Raw genomic sequence first — 22,039 nt, 5'->3', positions numbered from 1 at the left:
GCGGACCTTGCAAGCCAGAAAGTTGGGAAGAGGTCGAGAGGTGAAGGAGAAGGTGGTTGGTTGGTGTCACCAGGCTCTGCGGCGTCTGGTTGGCCATTGGTGGGCATGTTTGTTAGTTAAGCTTATCTTGGTGCGGTCTCCAGCTCCAGCGCCCGTAGTGCATGGTTTCACGCCTATCAGTGTTTGCGAGACACTGGGGTCCCCTGCAGCATGGGGCTTGGCGCACTTCAGCATGGCCGTTGCTTTGCCGTGCCTGAGGCCGCTTGTTGATTGATGCCTCTTGTCTCCGCGACGGCCGATTACGGCAGAACGGAACAGTCTATGACGTACATTTTTGAGTACATTGTACACTTTTGACAAGTCGGTTTTAAACGTTGCTTGTTTGTCCGATTTTCTTATTTGCTTACAGGCCCAATACAGCAGACAACGACAGTCTTTCCTCTTGGCGTTATTGGCGCTATTCTCGTCTTGGTGCGCGCTGCGGCTTCCAAAGGTTTCTCTTCTCCTTCGATGCCAAGCACGCCGTGTCTTGGCATGCTGTTGGGTGTTGCTGAGCACCGGGGCACCGAGTCACGTGGCCCCGCCAACACCGAGTGCCCCGCCCCGAACGGCAGAGACTGTGCCTCCCCCGGTGGCGCAGCCGGCAAGTCCGATACCGCTCCGGCGTGGTGCAATCGTGGTGCGATCGTGGAGGCAAACAGGCTGGCCCGCCGTGGGTTCACAAAGCCCGCCGGAAGCAGCCAAGACTTCCGATGCCATATGTATGATAAGATCGATACGATATGCCACGTGGGCAGCTTCAACGTGGTTGACGCGAGGCTGACTTTGCTTGGGTGTGGCGAGACAATTTTGTCAGGCAGTGCTGTGTACCATGGTTTGGAACACCCGCATTGTAACCCTAGTATGACTTGGCATAGTTGCGAATTGCGCATGGTGGGTACACTTCTTGGGATGCTGAGCTACCTTGATGAGAAGGGATATCCATAACGCAGTTATGCCTGGCTCTTGTCCGCTGCGTTTCTAGGACACCAAATTTCTCTCACGGATATGCAGTTTCCTTATAATATAACCAGATTAGGAGAGAGAAAAAGAAGAGAAAAGAAGAGAAAAGGGACAAATATCTACACGTACCCACAATGTAGCAACGTCTATATGTATATGTACAGCAGCAACAATACAACATTCCAACAGGACCCCCCCTGCATCCCATCTTTACCCAGTCATGCTAAAAAGTTCATTACGAATTATGTAAACTCCTGAATACTCCAAGCAAGTCACATAACTTGCTTGCATCGATGATACCAAACCATTCTCGCTCAATTATAGAAAACCGACCAAAATACCGGTAATGACGCCAAGAATAAGAGACCCCACGGTAGGTTCCAGCAATGCAGCCTTGGAGCTCTCCGGAGTAACACCAGTGGCTGCAAAGCCGAGATACCAGGATCCAATGTCTGTCAGCTTACCGCTCTTATCGAGGAATGCCGCATTGGCGCCAACATTAGAGTTAGTGGAGCGGAATGCACCAAAGTAAGAGTAGCGACCGATGCTGTCGAGCTTGTCGAAGTAGTCAATGGTCTGGTTGTAGAACTCTTGGGTTGGCTTGAGATCCTGGTGGGCGTACGCGTATTCTGTTATCCAAATCGATTTATTCGGCCAACTTTACGCCGAGGTCAGCCAAACTTCTTCTTGCGACGACATGGTCAATATCAAAATGACTGAAATCATAAACTTACGTTGCCTCACGTTCGCCAATGTGCGATGCCAAGCCAGCAAAGTTATCGTACCAGTGTACCGGCAAGAAATCCCAGGTGCAGTTCTTCTTGTCCTTTCCGGTGCTAACCAACTCGGAGCAATTGCCCAAGAACTGCTTGAGCCAAGGCAGACTGTCCCATCCTCCAGTGCATGCCGGCAGGCCAAGCTTCACTCCCATCTTGCCAAGAGGTTCAAAGTTGGCGACCCATGCGAGGGCCGCATCTGCGGGCTTGATGTTGCTACCTCCATATGCAGAGCTTGTGTCCGGTTCATTGAACCCCAAGACGTGCTTTATCTTGGTGCCGTCATCAATGAGCTTCTTCACGTCTGTCAGGAACTTGGTGTCGTTGGGATCGGAGCCGATCCCCCACATCATGGGAATAAACTCGAATTGATCCTGGGATAGGCTGGAATAGGCTGGTGATGGCGAGCTCTGGTAGTTGTAGTACCATGTCAGATCGCTACCTGACTGCACCCAGAGCTTGTTATCCCCAGCATGCTCGGCATTGGGCGTGAAGACGAGGCCACGCTTGGATGAGGCAGCGGAGCAGATCTCGACCAAGGGGATAATTTGTGCCAGCCACGATGAAGTCCTCATTATGGCTGTGATGCGAATCGGGACCAGCTCGGAGTCAAGCGTCGACGAATGAAGGCGAAACGAATACCAAAATAGGAAAATGAATGAATGGGCCCTGGAATCGCGTTGGAATTCAGCGCGCAAGTGTGTCTGTCGTCAGCCCTATTGTCGCAGTTATTCTCGGCGTTTCTTTCGAGCGCAAGGCAAATCAAATCAAGTGTGTTGCGCTGAAATGACAGCGCCTTCTACGGAACCCAAATGAAAAGAACGAGGAACAAACAAGAAGCAACTTGCTGAAATCAAGCTGGAAACGACAGAGGGCCGGCGCAAATACTCGGTCACCAAAATGAATGATGGTGGTGACGAGAAAGGAGAGAGAACGCAATGCGGCCAATTTTTAGCTACAGTTTTGGCGACGTATTGACACCAAAGCGTTGAGCCTACTGCCCTGCCTCCGATGCAAAGTTGGCGCTACACAGGCGACGAGCGGCTGAGGATCAAACAAATATTGGACAAGGGGTAACGTCTTTGCCATGATACGAGCTTCGAGATCTGAGCCTGGTCCACCGAGCCCACCGCCGGCGGCTTGGCGCATGCAACCGCCCCTATCAACAGGTACTCTGGGCGCACCAAGCCGCGCGAGGCCGCACAGGTAGCCGTGGATAGCGAGGCCGGTGGCTGCAGAACAAAGACGGTTTGTGCCCATATTGCTTCTGGTGAGGAAGGGCTAAAATGTGGTCTGGTTGGCTGGCCCGAGCCAAAGATCAGGGGACATGCTGACGCCAAACCCGGTGAGGCAACGCTATTTCGGGCAGCTCGGGAACCTGGACCGTCTGGTCACGGTGCAGATGTTGGCGGGCAATTCTTCACCAAGATGCAACCCTCTGGACCTCTGGATGTTGGTTGGTTGGGTATCACTGATGCTGTGGCCTTTGTGGAGGAGAAGCGAGCAAACGTCTCACAACACGACAGTTTGCAAACGATGCAGCGTGTATTTTCTTCGATGGACCTGGGTTGATGATCTATCCTTCACGTGAGCTCGAATCTCACACCCTTTTCCCAGCGAAACCCGTATCGGTTTGATTGTTGCTGAAAATTGCTTGCCTCGTGCGGCTATGATGCAAATCGAACAAAGTTTGCCATTGCGCCTGGTATAATGATGCAGGGACCATGTGTATGTATTCCGTCAGCTTGCAAAGATGTGAAAATGCACGACACTTTTGTCCGGATTTCCACCTTGACCATTCTGCGCAGCACTTGACTCGGCGCGGGGAAACAAGTAGCAGTACATGTTGTTGGATTCGATCTGAAAGGTCTTCGGCGGTTGGACATGAGTGTACTCCGTACTCGAGGTGCAATTGAGTGGGATTGATCTCTTCTGTGCCAGATTGCTTACTTAAGTGTCTTCATTCCGATGCCTACCTAGGTATTCAAGTGGTTAGAAATACTCCGCCCGTTCCCTCCTTCCCCGGATAATGCTCCGGATAATGATCCAAACTTCCACCGGAAGCAATGACCGGTAGATGGTGGCGGGCTGTTAGGTAAGCATTTTTGTAGCTGTCACTGGCCTGTCGGTACATTGCCTCGGCTCATCCCCACAATCGAGCTCCCTCGGCCCTGTACGGTTAACTTTCCACATAAACGGGCCTTCGGCCACCTTTGACGCTTCTCGCACAAGTTCCTTCATCAAGTTTGGACATTGCCTGGCCACCGCATCACTTGTATCCTTCGTCTGAGTTGAGGCACTGTTCGTATTCAACACAATGGCTGTCGAGCGCATTGGTTCCATCATCAAGCACCTGGCCCCGGGGTCGGCCATCAATCAGATGTAAGCATGATGCCAGCACACATCTGTACTGCGGTCTCTCTGACATACTTGCACAGCCAGTCCAAGAATCCCGATGATATTGTCATCACTCTCGCGGTTCGAACACCGCTCACCAAGGCACGCAAGGGTGGCTTCAAGGATACTAGCCTGGAGTACATGATATACGCTCTTCTGAAGCAAGTTCGCGAGCGCAGCAACCTTGACCCTGCTCTCGTTGAAGACATCTGCTTCGGCAATGTACGTTTTGTTGCCTCTGAATGATTTGTGCAAGAAAGAAACTCAAATTTGCCGAAAATCAGGTCTCCGATGGTAAAGCCGCCTACAAGCTTCGCGCAGCAGCTCTTGCCGCTGGCTTCCCCAATACCGCCGGCGCCAGCACTGTCAGCCGATTCTGCTCTTCTGGATTGAAATCAATTGCCGATATTGCACACTCCATCTCGTGCAACTCGATTGAGATTGGTATTGCCGGTGGTGCTGAGCTCATGTCTGCCCCAGGCGACCGTCTTGAGCAGCCATTCGACGAGGCCATTCTCAAGAAAAGCCAGGATGCAGCCGACTGCATGCAGCCCATGGGCTGGACCAGCGAGAATGTCGGCCGCGACTTCAACATCTCCAGAGAGGAGCTGGACAAGTACTCCGCCGAGAGTTTCCAGCGAGCCGAGAAGGCCCAGAAGGCTGGCTGGTTCGACGACGAGATTGTTCCCATTTCAACCAAGGTCAAAGGTCCCGACGGCGAGGTGAAGGAGGTGACCCTGACCAAGGACGAGGGTATCCGGCCAGGTACCACCGCAGAAGGCCTCGGAAAGGTTCGAGCTGCTTTCCCTCAGTGGGGACCTCTGACCACTGGTGGCAACGCCAGCCAGGTCACCGACGGAGCTTCTGCCGTGATCCTGATGAAGCGATCAACTGCTGTTAAGCTCGGCCAGCCAATCCTGGCCAAGTACGTCGGTTCTACCGTTGCCGGTCTTGCGCCGCGCATCATGGGCATCGGACCAAGCATTGCTATTCCCAAGCTGCTTGCTATTCACAACATTGCTCTCGCCGATATTGATGTAGTCGAGATTAACGAGGCCTTTGCTACCATGGCCGTCTACTGCCGTGACAAGCTGTCAGTTGACTGGGCAAAGATGAACCCCCGTGGTGGTGCTATCGCTCTCGGCCACCCTCTGGGCACGACTGGTGCCAGGCAAGTCGTGACTGGGCTGAGTGAATTGAGACGCCAAAAGAAGAAGATTCTCCTCACCTCCATGTGTATTGGTACCGGTCAGGGCATGGCTGGTCTGTTTGTTAATGAGGTCGTATGATGAATTGCAAATGGTTGTATAGAATAAATTTTTAGCGTGATTTATTTTGCTTTATGAACTTGAACAAACCTATTATTTACCTGTATTCTATTAAGCCTTCAAGGCTTGCGACTACGCTGAATGCAAGCCTCAGTTTACAGTCTTCATCAAGTGCTCCTCCGTACGCATTCATCCTATGGCTGTTTCTCACACAACAGCACTCGTCTTGAACATGCCATCTTTCACCAACAAGTTCAGTTCTGCAACAAGCTAGAAGCTTCGTTTCGCAAGGAGAGCCATATTTCTGTAGAATTGAGCCATTGTTCAGCCGGCAGTATCAAGAATGCATTTTCAGTATACTACCTTCCATGACCCTCAAACATTGTCCCAAGGCTAATCAGAGATAGAACCCCCAAACCGACGGTAGCAATGAAACCTTCTTCGGAAATTTACCATACTAACCTAGTCAATTTACACATGGATCCTCCATCTACGTCACGCACTATACATTTTCCCATTGCCTCACGACATGGCACTCTCCCACCGCCCCCTTGATAACCAGCACCAAGTCATCAACCGCCGACAAAAACCTCAGATATGAAGATATGGCGACACAGTAGCGACGGTAGTTCTCGTCCCGTACCAGCGTCGTGTTCAACATTGCAGTGCGGTGCTTGTCATGCCACCAAGCGTAAAAGTTGCGAATGAGGGGAGCAGGCAACCTCTCCGGCAAGGGAGCACCCGACTTGAGCGAGAGCCGCACCACCCCCAACACGGCCATGACATCGCCAATGACGTGGTCGTCGACAAATCCGACCACATTGCTGAACCGGTCCTGGTACTCCTTGGGCAGAGAGCCGGATACGTCCATCAGTCGTTCGAGCGACTGGTTCATGGCGAGGCACAGCTTCTGCGTTTCCTTGAGCGTATACTGGTCAAAGTGACCAAACGTCGGCTCCAATGTGAGTAGGGCGATTGGGCCGTTGAGAGAGAGCAGCGTCTCGGCGACGCCAATGGATATTTGTTCCGCCACCGCGCTCAGGGGGCTATTCTTCTGTCCAAGGCCCCAGTGGGACAGTAGAAGCGCGTAGTGATCCGCAAGCGTGCCCACGGTGTTGGAAAGCGTTTTGCACACATGGCTTCGAGCAGAAGGGGGCTTGGGGACCAGTTGGACGATGCAGGAGGCAACAAATCCCAAAAGAACCGTGACCAGACGCTTCCAGAAGGCCTCGTAGCCCACGCCCGGGAGGCCGTACTGTTCAATGTGAAAGTGATCGTAGCTAAAGCCAATGATGAGGGCATACGTCGCCCCAGTCATGATGGCCGCCTGAGCGAAAGCCGGGGGCAGGAAAATGCGCCACCAGACAAGAATTAAAATCATGAGCGCAGAGATGGCAGCCAGGCCATACGGGTTTCCGATGCCAGAACCAGACCCGATGTACCAGGCTACCATGGCCATGACACCGCCAAGGACGGTTCCCAGCCCGCGGGAGACGACGGAGAATGTAAAGTCGGCCATGTACGGCAATAAGCATGTTTGGGCGCTGATAACCCCCCAGATTCCCTTCTCGCGATAGAAGAACCCAGCTGAGCTTGGGATAGCAGAGGGTATAGCCGTCGCAACGGTCACGATGACCATGCGGAGAGCATACATGCCAGCGGGATCAAAGAGCCAGCGGAATGTAGCCGCGATGGCACGCGTTGCAGCTGACTTTTTCCGAGGTCTGACGTAGTAGCCACGGCTTATGCGAAGACGCCTATGGGCCTCTTCTGCCTGGTCCTGAAGCAGCACCGGATCCGCGGTGGTATCTGGATCGTCGGCAGCATCGGTGGTTGTACCAGAGACGGGCACGGAGAGCCTACCGTCCAGCAGCCATCTGAACACGTAGCGCATACGTGAAGGGATCCAGATGCGGTGAGTTTTCCGGGTGGTCATCAGGTGAAGAACATACTCGATCATTTTTTCCATCGCAGTCGCCATGCCAATCACTCGTTCCTCGATGACCATGGCCACGACTATACCGCGAAGCAGCCGCGATCCGCTCTCGATTGAAGACTTGAGGTTTCCTTTAGCATCAAATAGGTCCTGATGAGTACTGAGTATTTTTTCTGTCGTGTTCGTGACGCAGAGGTCTCGTGAGGAACGCAAAGCGTCCAGCTTGATCCGGAGCTCTTGTTCTAACTCGTCAAACGACTGTTGTGAAGGCTGGCGGACCCAGCGGCGATTATTGACCGTATTGATGCATTTAGCAACTACCTTGATGGACTGCGAGCAGGCTTGTAGCACGTCTGCGGTCGTGTCCAAGAGAGCCGCTCTCGTTCGATCTTGTACCTCGCCGTTCTCGGGACTTTGGAGGGCATGCAGCAGCTCTGAGCTTTCCTTTAATTGGTGCATACCGATTCCGTTTTCGTTGTGATTGTTTTTCTCTTCATCTTCGTGGTGTTTTGCCAGCTTGTCCTCCTTCTCAATCACTTTGATGCGAGAAATGTGAAAGTCAACCATGGACAGGCTGGCAATCATGGCCACTCGGACAGGTGTCTGCAACCCTTTAACATCCTCCGCATTCCATCGACCACGAGAAAAGTCGAGCGGCAAGAAAGCAATCGCTGGCTGCATGGCCTTGTAAAGGCCCACCGTTTTGGCCTTTGCCTCTATTAGCTCGCTCAGAGATACGTCTTGATCACCAAGGCGCCGTCTCGTCGCCTGAAGAGCGATTTCCTGAAGCAGCACCAGCTTCTCCATCTGTTCCAGCACGGCGTAAGAAGTCGACTGCGGGAAGAAGAGCAAGCAGCATACCGAGCCTAAGGCGACTCCAACGGCAGCTGGCTTGACCAGAATCGTGCCAAGTTGCGCTGTAAACTGGGGAAGCGAAGGTCCAAAGATTAGGAAGATGTCTATAGATATGATGCCGAATAACTGCAGCAAGACAAACTTCATGTTCTTCATGCGCAGCCGACACAAGGCGTATATGAAGACGCAGGACATGACGTAAAAAACAGCAGTAACGCGAGCATCGAGCATAAATCCATTGTGCACCAGCACCAGCGCTTCCCACGAGACGGGCTGACCAGTCTGATTAGCTTGCGCGACGGCTGCTTGTTGAAGCGCGAGCAAGGATTGCTGCGTCTCGGAGTTCGGACGCGCAGCGAGAGCAGCCTTCATCGTCAAGAGACCCCATAGCCAGCCGAAGCACATGCCCAGAAGCAGAGAAAAAGACGCCAGGACATAGACCAAGAGTATGCTCGCCGGTGGAACAGCTATAAGAATCAAGAGGGCGAAAAAAGCAGCCACTCCAAGGTTTGTCAGAGATGGCTGGATGAGCATGAGCAACGAACCGACCCACGCTGCCACCCAGCAGCGGAAGACGATTTTGCCATCATGAATATTGAAGTGGTTCAACCACGGAGGCAACGTCCATTGTCGCCGGCTTGGCCTGCTTGCAGTCGCATCTGGGCCCTCTGCCATGGTGGCGGCACGTTTTGTCGCGAGCTCCAAGACGGAGCAGCCAGAGCAAAGTCAGTCAGCGGGAGGAATTTTGATAGAGACTGATGAAGCTCTAGAGTTGCAAAACATTGAAATCCGATGGCGCTAGTGTTTATTGCAACGCAACGGTTTCGGGACCGGGTCTGCCGGATGAAACGGGACGGCCATTGGTTCATATGCCCGTGCGGTCGACGCCGGGATCCCGCATGGCCTAGCCCTCAGGAACCATACTGTCCGGTACTTTGTAAAAATGCCTCGGTTCTTGAAGATGGGTTGACGGCGTCGTAGCAAGGCAATGGTGGCACGGTGACTTTGGTGGCAACCAGATGGAGCAATTCCAACCGTAATTCGACTGACGGAACCAATGACGGGCGTTTGGGGGCCATTTCTTTTATGACCCGCTAACCCTTGAAATGAGTTTTTTGGAGTGACAAGTTGCAGTATATTGCTGCAGCCGACTTGTAGATTGGCCCCAGGGTCGGCCAGTTGTGTATTGCCGGGGGTTTATAACTTGCCCACTGCGTAAGTAGGCGAGCATTCTTCAATTCGCGCCAGTATTTCATGCGCTTCTACCGAAAAAAACTCTTCTGTGACTTGCCGCGCGCATTCGAAGATTGAGCACTGCACAGACCACAGGTCTAAATGTGTGCAGAGCCAAATTAATCAAGCTCCCTTTACTGATTCCTATGTGAAGACAAGCTGGAAAAGGCGAAATATAGCTTTGCAGCTCTTGGCTGGTTCAACAGCTGAAATAAAAGGTCAATATGATTTGGACAAATGTGCAGCCACACAAAATGTGAGCGCCGTCATCCGCCGTTCGGGTGCTCACTGCTCAGTATGCCGAAATCGTAGGACTCCCAGAGATTGTAATCCCCAGCTATCTGGGCTGGATTGAAATGTTGCCCTACACACTGAACGGTAGGAGGGCGAGAAGTTGGTGTTTCCCGATGTGGTCATGGTAAAGTATGGACAGACTGGTACCTGAAGTAGTCACTCAGGGGGAATGTTGCAGATTGGCTAATTATTTGCAGTTGCGAATATGTTGGGCATTATAATCGAAAGAGAAAATATTTTCTCACTTGTTTAGGAAGTATCCTGCTCGAGAATATATTGCGAGGGGGTGTCCTCGAGCTATTGTGTACTGACTTGTTAAGGCGTGGCTGGTGCCAATGTCGATGCAAATACGGAGTAGAGTCCTGCAGGGATAGAAGATCAACAGGTGGGGGTATGAAATAAGAAGCAGAAGAAGAAGAAGAAGAACAGGTCGTTTGTATAACCTTTTAGCTCCGAATGCAAGGAACACTTGGTGATGCTGTCTTGCGTATTACTGACACCTTTTCCCTAGTAACCCGACAATGCACTCCTGCGCTGTCACAGTATGCCACCCACGTGGGAGAGGATCATTGACTCCCGCGTACCTCCGCGGTCAATGACGCCCAATGACCAGGCGGCTGACCACGATTTGTGTAACTCCGCTTCTGGTTCTGTCGGGGTTTATTGTGGCGGTTGTGTTCAAGGTGGTGTCGCCTGCATATGCAACCGATCATTTCGTGGTATCCCATGATCGCCTAAATTCCCTGTCGGGGGTTCTGGCCCCGTTACTCCGTACATGGCGAATATATAATGAGCGGCGTAGGACCCCATCTCTTGTGACACGGGCAGGTATGTTGATGAAGTCCAGATCGGTAGAGCATACAGAATCCAGTTTCTGGGTGCACGTGTTGCCTGGTCCAGACCAGTCCGTTCGCGCCTTCCATTCTCGGGCCTCAACCGTTTCCCTGCCGACTTGTCGTCGATCGGTTAGTGATGCCGTGGTTCTCAGTGGCTGCAGCGGTCGCTTGACTCTAGACAGCCCCGCTATTCTCGGAGTCTCCACGCGTTCAGTGACATCCTGTGCCCAAGGAACAAGGGACGTGCGGGCCGAAATTCGGATCGTATAAAAGTAGGTCAAGCCCCTTTGCGACCAACATTTTTGCGTAGTCCCTGGGCCCTTTTTGCTGACGCATCCCGGGTTTGAGTTTTCGTCTGATGATGCGCACCATTCATTCCTCCTTTCTGACCCTGCATTGATCCCTTCTCTCGTGTCTAGATCGCCCGATTGCATGCTGTTACGCCCCTCACTACATTCGATGCATCAGGTACAGGGGTTGCACACGTCGTACCCACAACTTTGGAAGGCAGTTTGAGCGCATCACGAGAGTCCCTGGCTGCTCGCCTGCTTGCCTGCTATCTTGCCTCGGCCGCCAGGGCCAGTATCATCCGTCCTGTGTGCACATGATGGGGAATCCCTCGCATCATCGTGAGGACTCGTCCTCCAGCAGGAGCCACCGGCCAGCCCAGCCAAGCTCGCTACGTCAGAGCCACGCAGCTTCGAGTCGAGACAGTAGCCAGGACAGCGGCCCGGCATTTAGACAAGCAGTCCCTTCTAGGGATGACGCTGCTCGTGGCGATGCCACCGTTGGTGGCAATACAGACGAGTCCACGCCATTGATTTCCGACGGCGGAAGTACCGAACGCAGGCGATCGAGCGCCGTTCACCCTGGCGTTTGCAACCACGGCACGTTTAGCCCTCGACCGATGACCCCGGACGAAGTATTCCCCATTGCTAGGGACGATATTGTCACCACGGCACCTGATGGGCTGTTTGACAATTCCTCGTCCCAAGAATCAATCGAAGAGGGCTGGAAGAAATGGTTTAGCGGGAGAATCCGGACCAAGAGGATGGGCGAGACTAGGGAACTCGCTCATCGAGCTGGATTTAGAGATACGCCCTTGATGTGAATTTTTGCAAATGCCCCACAGCCTTTCATCTGGCTTGCTAATAGTGTCGATAGGTATCTGTCCTACTACATTCCTTGCTTGAATTGGATGCAGCAGTATAAATGGTCCTATCTCCAGGGCGACCTTGTGTCTGCCATTACCATTGCATCCTTCTATCTCCCCATGGCGCTGTCGCTCGCTTCCAACCTCGCTCATGTACCTCCAATTCACGGCCTGTATGCCTTTGTTTTCCAGCCCTTCATTTACGCCTTGCTGGGTTCATCATCGCAGATGGTTGTTGGTCCAGAGGCTGCTGGCTCTCTGCTTGTAGGCACGGTTGTGCAGCAGAGCGTCGACAGTGGTGGTTCGGCTGAGGATAACGACCTCGTCCATGCCCAGATCTGTGGAGTTGTAGCTGGTATGGCGGGAGCTACGGTTTTGATTGCAGGAATAGCGCGGTTGGGTTTCTTGGACAGCGTACTAAGCCGCCCCTTTTTGCGTGGATTTATCAGCGCCATTGGCTTTGTCATAGCCGTAGACCAGCTCATCCCTGAGCTTGGTCTGAACGATCTTGCAAGCGATGATGGCGCAAGCCACGGCAGTACCGTTGAGAAGATTGCCTTCATTGTAGAGAACATTAGCGAGGTCCACCATCTGACGTTTGCTGTTTCCGGCATCAGCTTCCTGGTCATTATGATTTTCCGGTGAGTCTTGACATTCGTTGGCGCTGTATGCCGTTCATCGGGTTGCTGACAAAAGTACAGCGAGTTTAAGAAGCGTCTTGAACCTAGATTCCCCTCCGTCGTGTTTGTACCAGATCGATTCTTGGTCGTCGTCGTTTCTGCCATTCTCTGCTGGCATTTCCGCTGGGACAAGCAAGGCGTTGAGGTCCTTGGCGCCGTCAAAGCCGCCAACGGAGGCGTTTTTGCATTTAGATGGCCGTTTAAATTGGCTCATATGAAGCACATTCGCAGTGCCATGTCGACGTCTTTTCTTATTGCACTGCTCGGCTTCTTCGAGTCATCCGTCGCCGCCAAGAGCCTGGGAGGCAATGATGCCATTCAAGGCATCGAATTGAGCGCAAATCGAGAAATGATTGCCCTTGGTACTGCCAACCTCGTCGGCGCGTGTTTTATGAGTCTGCCGGCCTTTGGAGGCTATGGGAGAAGCAAGGTGAACAAAACGACTGGTGGCAAGAGCCCCGTAAGCTCGATCCTGCTGAGTTTGATCTCACTCTTGTCCATCTTGTTTCTACTACCGTACTTTTACTTTTTACCGGTGAGTGTGCGTGCTTGTTGAGGTTTTGAACATGTGTTTGTCTAACACTCGACAGAAACCTGTTCTCTGTTCCATGATATCTGTGGTGGCGTATTCATTGATAGAGGAGGCGCCGCATGACATTGCCTTCTTCGTCACAATCAGGGGCTGGACGGAGCTTGGGCTCATGGCCGTCATCTTCCTGTCGACGATTTTCTACTCTCTCACGCTCGGCATGGCCATGGGGGTTGGCATTTCGATCCTTCTCGTCATCAAGCACAGCACACGCCCTAGAATTCAGATTCTGGGGCGCATTCCCGGGACAAACCGGTTCGAAAACGCCGAGTCTGGACATGCATGCCTGGAGTTTATTGAGGGCTGTCTCATTGTCAAGATTCCTGAGCCGCTTACTTTTGCCAACACGGGAGAGTTGAAGGCGCGATTGCGACGGCTAGAGCTGTATGGAACATCAAAAGTGCACCCGGCTCTCCCCCGTCTGCGGAGCCAGGAATCCAACCGAAACGTCATCTTTGACATTCACGGCGTCACATCGATGGACGGCTCGGGCACGCAGGTTCTTGAGGAAATTGTACGCAACTACCGAGAACGCGGTGTACGAATCTTCTTCTCCCGTGGCCCCAGTCGCCGAGATCACGCCGTCTGGAAGCTGCTGGAACGAAGTGGCATTGTGGCACTGAGTGGAGGCGAGTCGCATTTTGTGAATGATGTAGAAGAGGCGTTGCGATGGACAGAGTATGAGGACAGCATTGGCGTTGGGAGCGGTGGCAGCGGTTGAGGTTGGCAGTGAGGAGAGAAGGAAATGCATGGGAACGGCGCATTCTGTTTTCAAATACCAGAAACTTGCATACGGATGGTTGGATCTAGTATATTGATTGTATTTTTACATCACGGAGCATGGGAGCATGGGAGCATGGCAGAGCCACGAATTGATGTCTGAACGACATGCATTTTGTCTATTCTCTACACGCGCACTTGGCAATCAACGCCCACGCAATGGAGAAGTCGGTTGAAACTAGCAAACATGTGCCTCGTCCTCGCAGTCACAGGCCACTCAGCATGAAATTTCGCGCCTTGAATATTGTGCAGTCCGCACGAGCCGCCCCCTGCAAGACAAGCAGAAACCTCAAGTATCAATGGGTCCATCAATGACCCAAGGTCCCAAGTCATGCAGCCTGCGGCCAGGGTCCCACGCCAAAGCCCCGCCGAAGCCCACTCCAGACCACACCAGTTGATCCTTTAGTCCCAGCGCGCACATTTCACAGCCAAAAACGAAAATTTTTTACACAGCCTTTATAAGTTGATTATACTCTGCTCTCGTTCAACAATCCAACCGGACTGTTCCGAGCGAGGTTAGCAACCGAGTTCGGATTCGCCCGGTTAGCTCAATCGGTAGAGCGTGAGACTCTTACGAGTACACGAAATCTCAAGGTTGCGGGTTCGACCCCCGCATCGGGCTTTTCCTATATCCAAGATGCGATTGAGAATGGGTTCCGGTGGGATCTCTTTTTTTTTTCATCTTTTATAAGGTCTTTCTTTTCTTTTACTTTTTATTCTATATGAATTATTCTTTTTTTTACTTGACTGACAAGATTGTCAACGCTTGCGCAAAGGGTCTGTCTGGTTAGAAAAATACGTCATGGGGTGCTCTCTTCTCGCGGCGGGCAGCAGTGGGCCTGGCCATCAATTGATTGCTCTTGACTCTGTTGGCGATGAATTGATTGCCTGGCGTGCGGACGACTGGCTGGAAATCCGACGCATCGCGGTCAATCAAGATGTGCGATGGAAATGCTAAACCGCTGACCCCTCAGCAAGTGAGTGGCAGTGGCGTCTGGTGGCACTGGTCCCGAATCCCAACTGTGTAATTTTAATTTCCAAATATTTGGCCGTCGAGTACATGTAACAACAACATTCAAATGTTTATCCAAGAGGAAGACCCGTCGCAAACAGCGCAATGATTCATCAAGGCACAGCTCAATACGTCACAAAAATTCCCATTTGTTATAGAATTTTGCTCTTCACCACGAGGCTTGGGGTGACGTATGTGCACGGCGACTGTGTCGTGTTTTGTAGATTCTAGACTTGGTGTCGAGCAAGTACTTGGGCATTCACATGCAACAACTACGGCCACGATACGGGAACAAGCTCAAACGTGGAGAGAAGAGCGGAATCCAAACTTTGCTGTGCTTGCTGACCAAGATTGTGCTTCAAAGTCAATCTGAGCGTGCCATTTCTGTTCCCGATCCATTTACCTTTGGGGATAAAGTCTGGGCTTGGTGTTTGTCGAATAACGTCGTTCCTCGAGGAGGGGGAGACGACGGGATGTGCGGCTTGAAGCTTTATTTTCCGCGTTGCATTTACATGGCTTCAATCCAATGCTCCAGACAGCTACATGGCTGGAAATGTAGGTTTATTTTAGGCTTTGATGAAAACTGGGGTTCTAGAAGCTGCTGGATGTCGGCGTATTTTGGCTTTTTGCTCTTGTTGTTGCGTGGCAGCAACCACGGGTGGGAAAAGTAGACGGAACATTTCTCACATGCACGGATTGTACATGGATTTGGGTTTTCTGCACATTGATGCTTTCGACACTAGTACACGACTCTTTTTTTCTACATACCGTATCCAAACGCATAATGATACAAGAGGCTCAATTAGCATTTGTTCAGTACAAGTGCCATGGAACCCATCGAAAACTGAGGAGAAACCTCGCGGCAATGTAGTTGCTACGTGGGCAACTTTCAGCGAGATAAAATTTAATTTGCATACATTCCACAGCCTTCCGTATATCCCGTCATAGGGCCCAGTAGAAACGGTAAAAGCTGCATCTACACCAGAGTTGGGTTTGTCGAGCTGCACTGTCAGGTCTTCGTGGCCATTTTGAAACGTTGATCAGAAAAAAATAAATTTCTCAAGGAAAATAAAATGGCCGTAAAGTCAATATAACGTGTTTCTTCATTCTAGACTGTAGTTATTATATAATACGTTGTAAAAGTTTATCAGAAGAAAATAAATTTCACGAAAAAGAAATTTTTGCGGTAAAGTTAATATAATTTATTTCTTGATTCTGGTTACTCTTATATAACAACATGTGAAAAATAACGGATATGCGTGCATGCAAAAAAGTATATAAAGAGCCGTATTCGACATGTAAAACCATGCACTCTCCTCAAACCAAATCAACCTACACTGCTACTACAATACAATACAATCTATTACTATTCACACCCAATCCAACGCCAACATGAAGTACTCGATGCTCTCTGTTGCCGCCTTCGTGGCCGCCTCTCTGGCCTCCCCAGCATACTTCTCGGACGAGATGGAATCCTCCAAGCCTGGCGCCATCACCATCAACAACAGGTTGAATCAGGCCATTATTCTGAACCCCCTTCCAGGAAAATCGATCGACGTCGACGACGACGACGAGTTTGAGGTCGACGCTAGCTCCGTGAAGATTGCGGCGCATGGCTCATACGTAATTCAAGACCCACCGCCAAGCGCGAGCCTGAAGCTGAAGGTGCTGTCGCATGCGCCGCCCATGCCGGGGCGGGGCCAGGTAGCAGTGAAGTACCACAGTCAAGGAGCCCAGTTTAGATACACGATCAAGCGCCTCGTCCCGCATACCGGATTCCCCGGCGTTGTCTATGTTCAACCTCAGCCCCAGAGGCCGCCTCAGTGCCGTCGCTTGGCCTTGGTCCCTGGCCGCCCCGAACCCCATCCAGCACAATGCCGTGCCGGCACCAAACTCACAGTCACCCTGTGCCAGAAGAATGATTATAACTGCCCCCCTCGTCATCACGCCGAGTATGATGAGGCTGAGTGGCTTTAAAAAGTGCCAATCACCGCCGCAATGGCAGCTCAACCTGCCGGCGCAAGAATTGCCAGGGCCCTTTTGACGATCGTCTTGTTTTGGAGGAGGATGTTTGATTCTTTCTTAACTCTGCACAGTACCCTAGAGCTTTGCTCAAGGATCTGTGTTTTCTATCCTTAGTTAATAACTAGTACCTAGGTAGTTATTAATATACACTGTGTCCAAACCTGTTTCTTCGTGTCAAGGCGTGACGGCCGGTTTGGAGGACGAGAGTCACGAGACCATGCTTGGCCCGGTCAAGGAAGAGTAGTTGTGGTACAAGTAGTAGCGCATGAATATGTAGTTTGTATCTTCATTCCTGTAAAAGGCACGGCTCATCATTGCCTGGCAATAATTCCATCCAGACACCGGACGGCCTCCCTGACGGTATCCATCCCGGGGGCATCATCCTCAATAAACTTGACCAAGTCGTAGAGATGGCCCTGCCCCTCTGCCACCAGCAGCGTCACCTTGTCTTCGCCCAGGGAGTCCCTCATCTCTTCGCTCACCGCCAGCTCCACGTCGTAGTCGGCGTTGCCGTGGAAGATGACGGTTGGCGGCCACGCCTCCACGCGAGCCTTGGCCCCGGCCGCATCTTCCTTTGCCCACGCGTAGCCTGGGTCAACGTCACCCAGCAGCTCGACCCACTGGTTCTTGTGAGTGTAGTAGTCGTACAGCATACCCCGGAGACGAGCAGCGTCGTCTGAGTCATCGGGGGTTTGCGGGCGAGCTGGAGGCTTGTAGTCGGGGTTTCTGGAACCATCGGGTGTGAGTTGGCCGACATCAAAGGCAGACGGGTCGTCAGGACGTGTTTCGCCAATGACGACGGGGCCGGCGATGATGGGCGCCATGACCGAGTCTGGAATCGGCTCGGGCGTGAGCATGGTGGACGAGTTGAAGAAGCTGTGGCGGAACGAGTTGATACCCTGGGCTGAGAGGAGTGCGAGCGGTTTGACGGGGTTGTGATGAGCCAGCATGACGCATGGGAAGAAGCCTGGATATTATTGTCAGAGAGAACGACTGGGCTTACAAGGAAGCATCAATAATCTCTTCAACGTACCGCCGCTGCTGCCGGCGGCAATGACACGGCGTTTCTTCCCATCAGCCCGCCAGTTCCGAGCGAATTCATACGCCGCATCGACGTCTTCCATCAGGCCCTTGGACGTGGTCTGGGGCATGAGGCGGTAGCTTGCGCTTACAAGGGGCCATTTTCTCTCCCAGCAGGTCTGGTATACAGGCCAGGCCAAGCAAGTCAAGCGTCAGCCATGCGCACTCTAGATAGGTAGCCCTCGTGAGAGGCGTGGGAAACCGACCTGAACGAGCCACGGCGGCACTGCTCTTCGTCCCCAGCCAACCAGGCCCCCGGCGTGAAAATACAGAACAACGGGTGTGTCTGTGGGATAGCCATCCTCGGTGTAGATGTCGCAGTGAATCGCCATGCCGTGGTTGGCGAATTCTCGAGTTAGTTTCTCCAGCATGGCCCAAGTCGCCGCAACTTGGCGGATTCCGCTTCTGGTGTTGCTTTCAATTACCGACTTGTCAAGTTTAGAAAGGACGGTTTCCGGACCCAAGCACTCCTTCATCAAGCAGGTTTTTGTATACTTTTGGGAATGACGGCCTCCATCTTTCAGCAGCGCAAGCCACCACAGGGGTCTTTCAGCTTCATGTCACGGCATAAGACGAGGCGGGGATTCTTATTGCCCAACACCCCCGCAGCCAGGCAACAAAGGCATGCCGAATAGACACAATGCACCTAGATAACACAGATATACGTCAAGGCTTGGCTCTATATAGCAGGTCGATGGAGCCGCTGCAAGTTGGACTATGGCTGCCGTTTATCTGGACGAAAACATGTAGCGTTGATGTTGATTGTGCAAGTAGTAAGAAGGCTTCGGCTTTTTTAACTAGGTACCTTGTACTGCGTTGGATTAATATCAGTCCTAGCAAATCGTAGAATGTAGCACTTGAGGGGCGAAACATACCTACCTATAGGTACTTCCTCTATCCTAACCCTAACCCTTGCCCACAACACCTCAGCGAGTTGATCTCTCTGAAGTCTGAATCATCCCTTCCTAACCTGCTTCCTCTCTCAACTCATTATTGCCAAAAAGGTGTTTGCGCAAAAGGCAAAAGGAGATGCTATCCCGAAAATGAGCCGCTGGTATTTGTACGTCATCCAAGAACAACGACATGCGACATGTTCCAGCCAAATACACGAATGGCAAAAGTGCTCATCCCCAGCAACGTCCGTCATGCTTGCAAACGTTTCACCTCCAAAGCTTCACAGCGTGCGCCAAGAGACTCGCCATCCATAGGTTTCAAAAAGGAGAACCCGACTGACAAAGAAATAATAATCTCAAGGCATCTGTTACACGGAGGTCAAGCTGCAAACAGAGGCAAGAGCCGTACCTTGAACCTGACGATGGTTACGCACGCGCTCGAGACTTGATTGACGCCTTGGGCTTCCAGGCTCACTTGCTCTCCGCTGCTTTGTATAAACAAGGGTCATCCGCCCTCAGGGGCCTTGAGAAGACCACAAGCCTTTGATATGAAAGCGAATCATTAGCTGAATACGAAATTGCTCCAAGCCCTTATACATAGTAAGCCCTTGTCACACAATCCTACAAAATCATTAGCCAACAAATTACTGAGTGGCAATACGGAGAAAGGTTCTTAGATTCAATCAAGACCGTCCTCTCCATCGAGTTCCGCACAGGAGCGCATCCACGGTTTCGTGGTCTAGTTGGTCATGATTTCTCGCTAACACCGAGAAGGTCCCCGGTTCGAGCCCGGGCGAAACCAAGCTTTCTTTTTTGGATTCCAGAGTCTACGGATCTTTATATCCCGTGTTTTTTTTTTTTTTTTTTTGTCGACTTTTTATTCCGATCAGCATGTCGCGTGGTAGGCTCTGTCCATATTTGTATCTTGCGGACTTGCGGTTCGGCAACATATCACGCGCTGTAATGTGTTTCTCTAGATTATGCAACTTTTACCATACCTCGAATATCTCCTACTCTACCTGCAATGTTTCTATTTTGCAATGCCCATCTTGTTGTGTCAAACGTGTCAAAAAATAAAAAAAAGACAAGATCTGCCACGTACTACCCTACAGGGCACCGCTCCTTGGAGAAAATCTCCATCAACTCTTCCGCTTATACTCTAAAATTTCCATCGCTTTTACATATATACAGTCTATCATACCCCATCATACACGGTCTATCTACTTCTATTTCACTCTACAGTTGCGAACCGCCAGCAAAGTCTACCTTCCAACCCAGCACCCGCTTGACACCCAGCCAGAGCTCAAAGGCCTCCAGCTTCACCTCCACCCTCAGGTAACCCAACCACGCGGCAAACACCCTCAAACCATTTGGCGGCCAAAGCAGTGATCCCTTGTTTCGAATCTGCTCTAGCTGTTCGTGGAAGACGGTGCGCGTACAGTATCGCGCGAGAATCAGAAAGCTGCGAATAGGACCTTGACGAGTTTGCAGGCTCTCGTCCAAGCTTCGTGTTAAATCGTTTGTTTTGAGAATGAGCAGGATGATGCGCGGCACTCGGCTGAGCATCTGGACCAGGTCGACAATGAGCCCTTCTTGAAGGGACGAGCTCATGGTTTGCTCCTCGTCGGCGCTGCGGGTCTGCAGGATAGAGCCCTGGTTGCTGACGACGCTGAAGTCGCGTCCTGTAATGGCGGATGCGAAGAGGGGAAAGTCTTGGTCGCCGATGCCCGCGACTTCGTGCGAGTACTTCTTCATGCGGTCCATGTCGCCGTCAATGACTGCCAGCCACATCTTGGCGTATGAGCGCCGCAAGGGCAGCGGGATATCTCTGTAGAGGCCGTGGTCGTAGAGTATGACATCAAAGTTTGGGCCGCGTCCGATGCCACGGCGAGCATTGTTCTTGCGAATGGCAATGTTCCCACCGTGAGGATCGCAGTGCAGCGGAGCGCCATCTCCGAAAATCATTTCGTTGAAGATGCGTGCTAGCGTGGCAGAGACCTCGTCGCGGTCGATTCCATTTTTGTCCAGGTATTCCAGGTCGTCGGGTCGAGCACCAGACTCGCAAGCCATGACTATAATACGCTTCTTGGCCCAAATCACCTCGGGAATGACGAGAGGCAGCTCGGGCATCTTGGCAAAATGTGCCTTCATCCGCCTGGCGTTGTCCGCCTCCTCTTGAAAGTCGAGTTCCTTTGGCAGCGACACTTCCATCTCGGAAGAAAGCCACTCGAGGTCGTATTCGGGGAAGAATCGTTTCAACGTAGAGAAAGTGTATTTTGTAAGAGCGAGATCCAAAGGCGCAAATGCTTCGAGGTCAGGATGCTGCACTTTGACAGCAACTTTGCGACCAGACTCCTTCAACGTTGCTAGGTGGACCTGGGCAAGAGAGGCTGCGCCAATTGGTTCACTTGAGAACTCAGAAAAGATGTCCCATAGCTCTCCATTGGTATCTTTGCGGAACATGTCTTCGATTGATGCAAACGACGAAACGGGACACTTGTCTTGCAAGGGGACGAAAGTTGTTGTCCATTCGGGCGGCAGGAGATAATTCATGGCGCTCTGTGGAGGAGAAAGCACGGTTAATTTTTGTGTTTGGCGCTATCGGGAGAACTGCCCTTCATACCAAATGTTGGCCCAGCTTGATGAAAATGCCGCCATTCTTTTCCAACACTTTAAATGTTCTCTCGGCGCAACGTTTGTGGCACGCTTGCAAGACCTTGGTCTGTTCTTCCTCGTCTTGTATCGTGGCCTTTGCGTTTAGTGTCGTACGGTAACTGTCAAGACGATTAGCCACAGAATATACCATCGCATCATCCAGGTCGGCGGAAACCCCTACTCATTAATACAAATAGCCAGTGCGGCAATAACTCTACCGGTTCGCTCCACAGACTCGTAGCTATTCCGAATTTCATCTGTAAAAGCAAGCGCTGTGCTCGCCACACCAGCTGCACTGGCCGAGGCGAATAACAACACCCTTCGAGATCGCGATCCTCTACGACCATTGCCGTTGGCTCCTTGTGATGAGCCACTAGCCGAAGCAAAGCGTCTGAGTCCTCCAAACGGGTGAGAATTCGCGACGGCCAATTGGCCCTGACAAGCTGAGCATGTCCATGTTCTGGGGCCAAGCCGGGTGGCTATTCGGGGGATCGTAAGAGCGCTCATTCTGTGAAAAAGGGATCCTGGCGGGCATCGGGGAACACCGCCGTCAAATTCTCTCAGCGACGTTGAGT

The 22,039-nt window shown here is 51.9% G+C and overlaps 7 protein-coding genes across 7 annotated transcripts; 3 read left to right on the top strand and 4 right to left on the bottom strand.

Moving 5' to 3' along the window:
- Positions 1-1,320: 1,320 nt before the first annotated feature.
- Positions 1,321-2,353, bottom strand: MAA_05557 (Glycoside hydrolase; the record flags this gene model as incomplete). Its single annotated transcript, XM_007823555.1, has 2 exons — positions 1,321-1,660; positions 1,737-2,353. 2 exons carry the CDS (start codon positions 2,351-2,353, stop codon positions 1,321-1,323), a joined length of 957 nt encoding a protein of 318 aa, XP_007821746.1.
- Positions 2,354-4,095: 1,742 nt separating this feature from the next.
- On the top strand, positions 4,096-5,464 carry MAA_05558 (acetyl-CoA acetyltransferase; the record flags this gene model as incomplete). The annotated part of the gene is made up of 3 exons (XM_007823556.1): positions 4,096-4,160; positions 4,217-4,397; positions 4,460-5,464. 3 exons carry the CDS (start codon positions 4,096-4,098, stop codon positions 5,462-5,464), a joined length of 1,251 nt encoding a protein of 416 aa, XP_007821747.1.
- Positions 5,465-5,945: 481 nt separating this feature from the next.
- MAA_05559 (uncharacterized protein) lies at positions 5,946-8,909 on the bottom strand (the record flags this gene model as incomplete). The annotated part of the gene is made up of 1 exon (XM_007823557.1): positions 5,946-8,909. One exon carries the CDS (start codon positions 8,907-8,909, stop codon positions 5,946-5,948), a length of 2,964 nt encoding a protein of 987 aa, XP_007821748.1.
- A 2,295-nt stretch (positions 8,910-11,204) lies between these two features.
- MAA_05560 (sulfate transporter) lies at positions 11,205-13,740 on the top strand (the record flags this gene model as incomplete). Its single annotated transcript, XM_007823558.2, has 4 exons — positions 11,205-11,704; positions 11,762-12,391; positions 12,452-12,965; positions 13,021-13,740. The coding sequence occupies 4 exons, from the start codon at positions 11,205-11,207 to the stop codon at positions 13,738-13,740; spliced, it is 2,364 nt and encodes a 787-aa protein (XP_007821749.2).
- Positions 13,741-16,203: 2,463 nt separating this feature from the next.
- MAA_05561 (uncharacterized protein) lies at positions 16,204-16,788 on the top strand (the record flags this gene model as incomplete). Its single annotated transcript, XM_007823559.1, has 1 exon — positions 16,204-16,788. The coding sequence occupies one exon, from the start codon at positions 16,204-16,206 to the stop codon at positions 16,786-16,788; it is 585 nt and encodes a 194-aa protein (XP_007821750.1).
- Positions 16,789-17,147: 359 nt separating this feature from the next.
- Positions 17,148-17,987, bottom strand: MAA_05562 (pirin; the record flags this gene model as incomplete). Its single annotated transcript, XM_007823560.1, has 2 exons — positions 17,148-17,803; positions 17,870-17,987. 2 exons carry the CDS (start codon positions 17,985-17,987, stop codon positions 17,148-17,150), a joined length of 774 nt encoding a protein of 257 aa, XP_007821751.1.
- Positions 17,988-20,045: 2,058 nt separating this feature from the next.
- MAA_05563 (ubiquinone biosynthesis protein) lies at positions 20,046-21,971 on the bottom strand (the record flags this gene model as incomplete). The annotated part of the gene is made up of 3 exons (XM_007823561.2): positions 20,046-21,368; positions 21,433-21,583; positions 21,646-21,971. 3 exons carry the CDS (start codon positions 21,969-21,971, stop codon positions 20,046-20,048), a joined length of 1,800 nt encoding a protein of 599 aa, XP_007821752.2.
- Positions 21,972-22,039: the final 68 nt, after the last annotated feature.

Source organism: Metarhizium robertsii (assembly GCF_000187425.2).
Source record: "Metarhizium robertsii ARSEF 23 chromosome Unknown MAA_Scf_2, whole genome shotgun sequence".
In the NCBI taxonomy this organism is placed as follows: Eukaryota; Fungi; Ascomycota; class Sordariomycetes; order Hypocreales; family Clavicipitaceae; genus Metarhizium; species Metarhizium robertsii.
The sequence above is the reverse complement of the archived record's forward strand: the minus strand, read 5'-3'. Positions and strand labels throughout refer to the sequence as shown.